The sequence below is a fragment of the Triticum dicoccoides genome, chromosome 4B, assembly GCF_002162155.2.
Source record: "Triticum dicoccoides isolate Atlit2015 ecotype Zavitan chromosome 4B, WEW_v2.0, whole genome shotgun sequence".
In the NCBI taxonomy this organism is placed as follows: Eukaryota; Viridiplantae; Streptophyta; class Magnoliopsida; order Poales; family Poaceae; genus Triticum; species Triticum dicoccoides.
This window is the reverse complement of record NC_041387.1, coordinates 615,148,773-615,158,460: the sequence shown is the minus strand read 5'-3', so window position 1 is coordinate 615,158,460 and position 9,688 is coordinate 615,148,773. Positions and strand designations below refer to the sequence as shown.

Genomic DNA, 9,688 nt, shown 5'->3' with positions numbered 1-9,688 from the left:
TTTCGAGTCACACATTGCTATATAATCATTCAATTATAGTCACATATTCTACATATTTTAAAGCACTATCCAATTTCATAATTTGCCATCCAACATGATTTGGTATTGAAATTCAACTGAGATTTCATGAGCCAATTAAATTAGCATCCAAACAAGCGAATTCGTATTCATGTCCATTACAGTTTCCTCGCTGAGGTGGAATTGAAACCGAAACCAATTGAATAAGGATGCCTTCCATTCAAACATCCAAACGCAGCATTAGAATGACCATTCCAATAAAAACCTAAATGATAAGTGCCACATGTCAGGTGTGTGGCACCAACCCTGATGTTTTTTATGGCAATTTCGGTCACGCAATGATGACAAATTCCAATGACACACCACAAGTTTCTGTTATAAAATAAAATGAAGCATGAAGTTGTCATGCTTGCCAACAAAGATTGACATCCTTGTGTAACTAAACTAGCCATCAAAAATATTCGGAGTTGCCATGCTCGTACCTGTCGTGTGTCACTTCTCATGGTCCATTAAAAAAGAGCGGACGTTTCCACATGAATTTTGTAGGAATTCTAGTTCCTTAAGTTCCGCGGGTCAGTTTACTGATCTGTTTTCCTCCATTTATTTTATGTGATGCTAGGGTTTTTTTTTGAGAACTTGCTAGGTTATTGAAATGGCTCCCGATGCAAATTTTGGACGCAATTCAGCGAGCGAGCAGAACTGTTGGAATCGTCCACGGGTCGGCAAAGGCCCATCGGCCCACACCACCTTGACAAAAACGGCGGGCTCTGTGCATTCGAATTTCAAAAAAATAGAGGTAGTGGTGGGTCCCGCAGCCGTCACACCAGCCATACGCGTAGCAGTACAGAACAGGCGCAGAGGAGCAGAGCTACTCTGTTTTCTTTCCTCTCAAGAAGAAGGGCTAGGAAGAGACAAGAGAGAGACTCTCCTCGCCGCCGGTCGCCGCCGTGAGCCAAGATCTGCTGCACTTCCGACGCGTATGCTCCTGGACCGGACCGGACCGGATCCATGGTGCGCGCCGACGGCTCGGGCTACTGCGGCCTCGCCCAGGGTTTCTTGGCTTCCCGGAGCCCTCCGTCCGGTCGAGCCAGGGATTCTGGGGGCGGGAGGAGGGGGGCCGCGGCGCCGGACGTTGTGGTGATTAGCTCCGACGAGGAGAAGGAGGAGGGCGACGGATCTGCTCCCGTGGCCAGGTGTAAGACAATAAGTTTTGGGAACCAGCACAACCCTCTAGGGGTGGCTTATCTCATTATATATAATGGTTGTGTTACAATACGTACATAGGTACAGAAGTTATACATAGTCTAACACCCTCCCTCAATCTTAGCCACTTTCTAAAGAACTGAGAAGGGTAAGATTGCGCCTACAAGCCTCAAATTGTGGCAGTGGTAAAGGCTTAGTGAAGATATCTGCAAGTTGATCCTTAGACGAGATAAACTTGATCTGAAGTTGCTTCTGTGATACACGTTCCCGTACAAAGTGATAGTCAACTTCAATGTGTTTCGTTCGGGCATGAAATACTGGATTTGCAGAAAGGTATGTAGCACCGATGTTATCACACCAAAGAATAGGAGGCTGTGGTTGAGACAAACCCAACTCCTGAAGCAAAGACTGCACCCAAATAATCTCTGCAGTAGCATTAGCCACAGCCTTGTACTCATCTTCAGTACTGCTACGTGACACAGTAGCCTGTTTCCGAGCACTCCAGGCGATCAAATTAGAGCCAAAGAATACTGCATAACCCCCCGTGGATCGCCTGTCATCTGGGCTACCAGCCCAATCTGCATCAGAGAAGGCCGAAAGGACCCGAGAGGAAGTCGGCCGAATATGCATACCAAAAGTCAGGGTGAACTGAACATAACGAAGAATGCGTTTAACAGCAGCCCAATGAGTATCTCTGGGAGCCTGAAGATACTGACAAACCCTGTTAACAGCATAAGAGATATCTGGTCTCGTGATCGTCAAGTATTGAAGTCCACCAACAATGCTTCTGTACTCTGTGGCATCCGCAGGAGACAAAAGCTCACCATCAACAGCTGTTATCTTGTCGGTAGATGACATGGGTGTGGTGGTCGGTTTGCACTTCAGCATGCCGGCTTTTTGTAACAACTCCAAGGAGTACTTCTTCTGCGTAAGGACAAGACCAGTAGCACGAGAAGTGACCTCAACTCCAAGAAAGTAGTGAAGCTTCCCAAGATCTTTGACCGCAAAATCAGCACCAAGAGAGCAGACAAGAGCATCAGCAGCATACTGAGAAGAGCTGACAAGGATAATATCATCGACATATACCAAAAGATACATAGTGACTTCTGGCTTCTGTAGAAGAAATAATGAAGTGTCAGCAGTGGACGGCACAAACCCATGAGCACGAAGGGCAGAGGCAAGGCGGGCATGCTAGGCACGAGGAGCTTGCTTCAAACCATATAGTGCTTTGGAAAGACGACAGATATAGTCAGGACGATCAGGATCAGAGAAACCAGGCGGCTGTTTCATATAAACCTCTTCCTCCAAAAATCCATGTAGAAAAGCATTCTGCACATCAAGTTGACGAAGGAACCAACCACGAGAAACAGCAATGGAGAGAAGAAGCCGAATAGTGGTAGGCTTGACGACAGGACTGAAGGTGTCCTCATAGTCAAGACCATGACGCTGCCGAAAACCGCGAGCAACAAGTCGCGCTTTGTAACGCTCAATAGATCCATCCGAATGCTTCTTCACTTTGAATACCCATTTTGAGTCAATAACATTTACCCGTGGTGGTGGAGGAACGAGAGTCCATGTCTTGTTACGAAGAAGAGCATGAAACTCCTGCTCCATAGCCTCTCGCCAATGTGGAATGCGCAGGGCAGCCTGATATGAGCGAGGCTCAGAAGATGGATCCGCAACAGCAGCAGCCAAACAAGCAGCCAACCAAGCAACCGTACCATCCGTACGTTCCTTAGGTTTGAAAATGCCACTGCGACTGCGTGTATGTGGTCGAGACACAGGAACCACCGAGGTCGACGGAGCAGCCTGCAACGGGCTGGAGGACGGCGACGTTGACGAGTCAGCCGGTGACGAGGAGCCAGGCACGGTAGCCTCAGACTCAGTACGTATAACTTCTGTACCTATGTACGTATTGTAACACAACCATTATATATAATGAGATAAGCCACCCTTAGAGGGTTGTGCTGGTTCCCAAAACTTATTGTCTTACATGGTATCAGAGCTTGATGGTGATGAGATGACCGAAGTGAAACGGCGGCGGCGAAGACGATCCCATCGAGGAGGCTGCCTAGGGTGCAAACACCATGGAGGCAGCCGGAGGCACCGAAGCCGATGCGGGAGGAGGCGGGACCGCAGCCAGGGCGGGCGCCGCAAAGCTCGCGGCCGGTGCGGACGCCGCAAGGCCCGCGGCCGGGGCGGACGCCGCCAACCCCGCCAGCGGGGCGGTGTGATCCGCTCGCGGCAGGAGCGGCGGGATGACGCCTGCGGAATCCGCAGCGGACGGCGGCGCCGCGGTGTGGACCACGAGGTCACGCCCGAGCGAGGGCGCCGGCGGCGTGGAGAAGACGGAGCCGATGCTCCTTGTCCCGATCGGAGCCGGAACGGAGACGGCATCGAGCGGGAGGTTGAGCAGAGCCGTAAGAGAGGCCGGGAGGAAGCCCGCAGCAGTGGAACCGGTGGTGGCGGCACTCGACATGGCGGCGGCGCGATCGGTGGCGCGGCGGCGGCGGTGAAGGCGGCGGCGGCTGCGGCGGCGGTGCGGGTATTAAGGTTTAGAAGCGGAAGCGATCGTAACCTAGCGTGATACCATGTAAGACAATAAGTTTTGGGAACCAGCACAACCCTCTAGGGGTGGCTTATCTCATTATATATAATGGTTGTGTTACAATACGTACATAGGTACAGAAGTTATACATAGTCTAACACCAGGAAGTCGCGTTTTGGTGAAGGAGGGCCGACCGGGGACCGCAATCTCGTCGTGGTGAAGAAGGGAAAGTCCGATGGCGAGGAGGAGGAGGACGACGATTGCGTGGTTCTAGACAGCAACCCCGATGTGCCGGTTGCCGTTGTGAAACAGGAGGGGAGTGCCGGCTTTGATGGCAGCTTGGATGAACTGCTCATCGTTGCAGAGAAAGGCCAGGTATTTGTGCCTTCCGTTATGAAATTTGTGCATGCGGATACACACGGCGCCTTGTTATATTGGGGGCTATCTACAGAGGTGTCATCAGATGTGCTGTACTGTGCGAGTATTTGTGCTGATTTAGTAGCAGGTGTGACTTTAGAATCGACTGACAAAGGTGATTTATTTGTTTGCCGCTGCTGCTGCAAGACATCATCCTCAATCCAAACACTATGCAAGTGGTTAAAATTGCAGTATTCCATTCTATTAAAAAAATCTCCATTCCATTACATGAGGTTTTCATCTCCTACATAGTACTAAGCGAAATGATCTATAGAATCAAAACAGAATTAGTCCGGTCTCATTATGAACCGAAAGGGGCTGGCACTTTTCCAGAAAATCTCTAGCCAACCTTCCCACAAGAATACCTGGATCGAATCAGAGTTCACGTCGTCCGCCTTGAACAAATAGAAATGAACTGTACAATATCCAAGTGGGTTTGCTTAAGTCTCCATGTCCACATGTTTGTATTGACCATCGGTTATCTGCGCTTTTTCAGTTCATGTCAAATTTAATATTAGAAAGAGTTATACTATAATGCCAGAGTTTACCTCAGGCACTCCTTGATTATTGGCATTAACAATTGGTATGCTTCTGCAGGTAGCGTGCAGGGACTTCCCTCACTCGCGCCATTTATGCTCTAGCTTGCCCTTTGGCACTACTTCTCACGTCAGGCATTGTACCATGGTAAGTACTTAGCATTGTGATTGAAGTAACCATTGTCACTCCCTGATGCTGTTGGCAATATATCATGACACAATGAATATACCCGTAGCAGAGTAGTGTGCACAACAGTGACTTGATTTTTGTTTCTTCAAATGCAGTGCTACTGTTTTGTATGTGATGTTCCAGCTCCATGCAAATATTGGGGTAAAGGTCTATTGACTGATGATCATTGTCATGGTACCGATGACGAAATGAGCTGGAAAATACTGAGGCAGACATTCAGGCTCGGCCGCCTGACAGCATCTCTTTCAGAAAAATGCCAGAATGCCGTGCACCCACCAATGGTGCCACCCACACAGCAAGATGTACATCATCAAGTCTCAGCCCCACAGTCACATCCATCTTCCATGCCAGGTTTCTGTCACTAGTCTCTTGCTAATGGAAGCTCTCTTCTGAATGCTGAGCACCAAAACTAACAGAGATATACTCCTTACAGTCTTACCGAATGCAGGGCAAACTGTCGGTGCAGTAAGAGCATCTCCTTTGACAAGAGCTGAAAGAGGTAGAGACAATGCTCACACCGCTCGGGTTACTCGCACCGCCACCCCTTGCCCACAAGAGCCATACCAGGAGGAAGGGGATGAAGGGTGCACGCCTAAGGTGTACGTAGGGAACCTACACTACGATGTTGTCAGCGAGGACCTCGCCAAGCTCTTTGAGCAAGCTGGTGTTGTTGAGTTCTCAGAGGTAAGCCACTTAGCTCTTCATTATCTTTGTATGGTAATCGATATGTGAAAAAAGCGTGTTATGTTCTGACTCCTTAATAATGTATGCACAACTGAAATTGGCCCTGTAACCACTTCTGCAACACGATGCAGTTTCCTGTATGATTGTAATGTCATGATGTGCGCTGCTAAAGCTCACAGGGTAGATCTACTAGAATCTAGGTGGCTGCTTTCTAAGCTTCTTGTGTGATATGTTGAATTTGCACCAGATTGCTTTGCGATACTGTTTTGGTAATTTGGTTTGCAAAGAATGTTTGTGCTATCTGGAGATGCTGTTGATTACACGCAATGTTTGATTTATGTTTTGCCACTCGGATCGGCTACTGCTGTTAATTTGTCAGGTGTGCGTATGTCTGGTTTTCTCTTTGTTCTGAAACACAACTTCTACATTTTTTATGCCTAGGTTATTTACAGCCGAGGAACAGGCCAGAGCCGTGGATATGGATTTGTCACCATGAGTACTGTTAAGGAGGCTGAGCTCGCTGTGGAGATGTTCGATGGCTTTGTGAGTACATTTGATAAATAATACCAATAATTTATTGGGGCTAGTGTCCTTATATTTTTCTGAAGTTAAATAAAGTTGAAGGAACCTGTTTAGAGAGCCTGAGCTCCACTGTACCCTACATCCGTAAATTATAAATACTACTATCAAGAATTTAAAATATTCTTTAATAGAAGTTTGTGTGCTGCACAAATGAAACCAGAAAGATCCAAAATGACAAATGCATGAGTATCTAGTTTTTCTTTGACAGCTTAACCAAAAGTCATAAATTTATGGGAAATTTTGCGAACTCACATATTATAGTAATTCGCCAGTGTAATATTTTTTCAGAACATTTATTGAATTTTTGGTGTGTGGGCTCAATGGAGCGTGCGCACCAAAACATGTTATCGGGAACCTGTTCTATCTCATGTGATCATAGTTGAACTATATGCTTGGGCCGCTCCTAGTTTACATTGGAACACAGCTTCCTGCAATAGCTCCCAGTTTGTCATTCTGAAATCTCAATTATCTAATCTGAAGCCAACTTATTCATCGTCCTCTTCGTTTTTGTTAACTCTCTGCCAGCTTATTCATTCGTATGCTATGCGCATGAGAGAGGGTGTTCATTAGTATAATTCACTTTTTAGTTGTTCTTTTTGTCGAGCTTAGTGTCATGTGTAAGTCATATGCTACATAAGATAAGTTTGTGCTAAAGAATGCAGTTCTGATTGACCTTTTATGTGCACAGAAATTGTTTGGGATGCTTCTTATTGTGCACAAAGCAGCTCGGAGAGGCGCTCGGGAGGAAACTCCTTCCCATCAATCCAAGTCCGCATTCAGAATCTATGTGGGCAATCTGCCGTCGCATGTCGGTGACTCTTGGTTGGAGGAGTTGTTCAGCAAGCACGGCAAAGTGGTCGATGCTAGAGTCGTCTACGAGCACAGAGGAGGAACCTGGAGATCGCGGGGATACGGTTTTGTCACGATGGCCACAGAGGAGGAAACGTGTGACGCTGTTTATGCCCTCAACAGACAGGTCAGTGTAAAGATGTTTGTATCAACTGTCAGTTTGGGTCTCCATTCAGAAACTTGATTTTCTCTTTGAATTTCTGCAGATTCTGGAGGGACGTGCACTGCAGATTCACTTTGAACCCCTGTAAATATTAGTCAGTTCGTGTGCGCTCAAAGGTGTGCTGACGTGATGGCCACGTGGCCGTTTTTCTTCGTCCGATTCGGTTACAGCCTTAGTTGATCAATTAAACGAGTTTATGGTCTAAATTGATCACTTCTCGAGTCATTGCCCTAAAACGTGCAGTTAGTTCGAGTTAATGGACTAATGGCGCATTTCACTTTGTCTGTGAGACCACTTAGACAACAGGCTCTTTATCTTCTTTTCTTTTGAGGCCAATGTGACGGCAATGTGGCTTAATTGATGTTGAAGCCTGGGTAAAATGCGTGTTGAAATTTAACAGCAGGTTTGCTGCATTTGTAGGTGCATTGTTGCACATCTCATTATCATTCTATCCTTGCCCTGTTTTCCTCTATTCACTGTTATTTTTTAGCATTCCATCCTTGGCCTGCGTTTTCCAAAAGAAGACGAAAAGCCCAGTGTATAGTCATAGTAGCTGCTGCCAAGCGGTTTACCCACCTTTCTATCTGAATTATAGCGCCCTGTAGCGCGCTAATTACGTGAATAGCGCCATAGCAGCTGAACTTGCTAAAATATAGTGTTTCCTTTCCGAATACGTTATAATGGCGCTATAGCATCGTTATAGCGCTATATTTTTGTTGGGTGTGTCTAGGTCTCAGTCGACTGAGACTTCGCGAAGTCTAAGTCGAATGACATCACCTAGAACTGATTTTGCCCGTGTTGCCTCCCTGGTTAGTGGGTTCTAATTTCTCCCGTTCCGGGCCTTTCTTTATCTGTTTTTTATGTTTGAGTTGTTTGTTTGTTTGTCTTTTTATCAAAAGGGAAAAGAAACTACACCTGAAGCCCATCTGTACCTAAAATGACGAGAAATCCTTTCGTTCCTTGTTTCTTCTACATTCTTCTTCTTTTTGTCAAAAGCAGCCTCATTAGAAAAATTGCACGCACAAGTCAGCTTGGTCTATATGTGTGCGCATTTTGGTTAGAGTTGGGTTCAATTGATGAAACCAATCAGCTCCGTTCGTCAATTATAACAAAAACAGAGGTGCTCGGAACCTGACGGCGGCTACTTCAAAAACTGATCACAAGCTACTTCAATTTTTTTTTGTCCACTTCATTTTCGATTAGACACATCGAAAACTGCCCAAGAAAAAGGGGAATCCTCCATTTCAGAGCAACCAGAAATTGGGCTCTGCTCGGGCTGGATATTTTTGGAGAACATTAGAAGATGTTGAGGGTTGGGGCCACATTCCAGTGACCCGAGAAAAAAAACAAAAGGAGAAAAATAGAAAGAAAATGAAAAAAAAACAGGCTTAAATATAAAAATACTCTCGTTGTAAATAAATATAACACACTTTACGTCACTACTTTATTTCTTAAGAAAACAAAAATTCAAAATAAAAAACCTATATATTGCACTCGGCCATGACTCCTTAATTCATGGCAAACTTGATTTGCATGAGAGGAAACTTGAACTCTCAATTTAATTTAAATAACCAAAAATGAGAAAAGAAACTTTTCATTTTTCCAGAAAAATAAATGAAGGTCTCCATGAGAAGAAACTCATAAATTATGCAATTGCAGTCGACATGGCACACATGCAGTCGCAACTCAAGGAATGGGCATGCAACCGGCACAGAAAAATAAAATAAAAGATGCATCTTCTCGTCACTCTGGCGGCGGCGGCACACAAGACAAGCTATAACCCCTATGAAAATGCAGTTCAGGGGTGGACACGAATTGCAGTCGGGTGCCGACACTTGTAGTTGCGAGTCTAGTGGCACACATGCAATTGCAGTCAACATGGCCCGCATGCAGTTGCAGCTCTCGAAATCAGCATGCAATTGGGCACCAAAAAAATAAAAAATAAAAGTGCATCGTTGTCCTCACTTCAGCACCGCGCCAAACACGAAAAGCAACCCCTATGAAAATCGTTCAGGGATGGACATGAATTGCAGTCTGGTGCCGACACTTTCAGCTATTATTATAGTGGCGGACATGCAATTGCAGTCGACATTGCCTGCATGCAATTGCAACTCAGGGAATGGCCATACAACTGGCACGGACAAAAATAAAAAATAAAAATGCATCCTTGTCGTCACTGCGACGAGGGCGGCACACAAGACAAGCTATAACCCATATGAAAATGCAGGTCATTGATGGACATGAATTGCAGTCGAGTGCCGATACTTGTTGTGAGTCTAGTGAAAGACATGCAATTGCAGTCGACATGGCACGCATGCAGTTGCAACTCAGGGAATGGGCATGCAACTGGCATTCCAAAAAATAGTCACTCCAGCTGCGGTGGCACATAAAAACAAGCTATAACCCCAATAACAAATACAGCTTGGGGAAGGACAAGAATTGCAGTTTGGGCCCACACTTGCAATTGCGAGTCTAGTGGCGGACTTGCAATTGTAGTT

The 9,688-nt window shown here is 46.0% G+C and overlaps 1 protein-coding gene across 2 annotated transcripts; it reads left to right on the top strand.

Annotated features, from left to right (window-relative positions):
- The first annotated feature begins 872 nt into the window (after positions 1-872).
- LOC119294033 (29 kDa ribonucleoprotein A, chloroplastic-like) lies at positions 873-7,645 on the top strand. 2 transcript variants are annotated; one of them, XM_037572313.1, is made up of 8 exons: positions 873-1,211; positions 3,934-4,144; positions 4,784-4,870; positions 5,008-5,263; positions 5,361-5,596; positions 6,038-6,139; positions 6,867-7,154; positions 7,234-7,645. In XM_037572313.1, exons 1-8 carry the CDS (start codon positions 1,027-1,029, stop codon positions 7,276-7,278), a joined length of 1,410 nt encoding a protein of 469 aa, XP_037428210.1. In that variant the 5' UTR covers positions 873-1,026; the 3' UTR covers positions 7,279-7,645. The 2 variants fall into 2 exon arrangements, with proteins under 2 accessions (XP_037428210.1, XP_037428209.1); XM_037572312.1 differs by having other exon boundaries at positions 874-1,211; positions 5,346-5,596.
- Positions 7,646-9,688: the final 2,043 nt, after the last annotated feature.

Bases quoted from the DNA above. Each gene is read 5' to 3' on its own strand.
- LOC119294033 (XM_037572312.1), top strand. From the start codon at position 1,027: ATGGTGCGCGCCGACGGCTCGGGCTACTGCGGCCTCGCCCAGGGTTTC. The intron at 4,145-4,783 runs GTATTTGTGCCT...ATGCTTCTGCAG, and splicing joins TCGTTGCAGAGAAAGGCCAG to GTAGCGTGCAGGGACTTCCC. The intron at 6,140-6,866 runs GTGAGTACATTT...TTATGTGCACAG, and splicing joins TGGAGATGTTCGATGGCTTT to AAATTGTTTGGGATGCTTCT.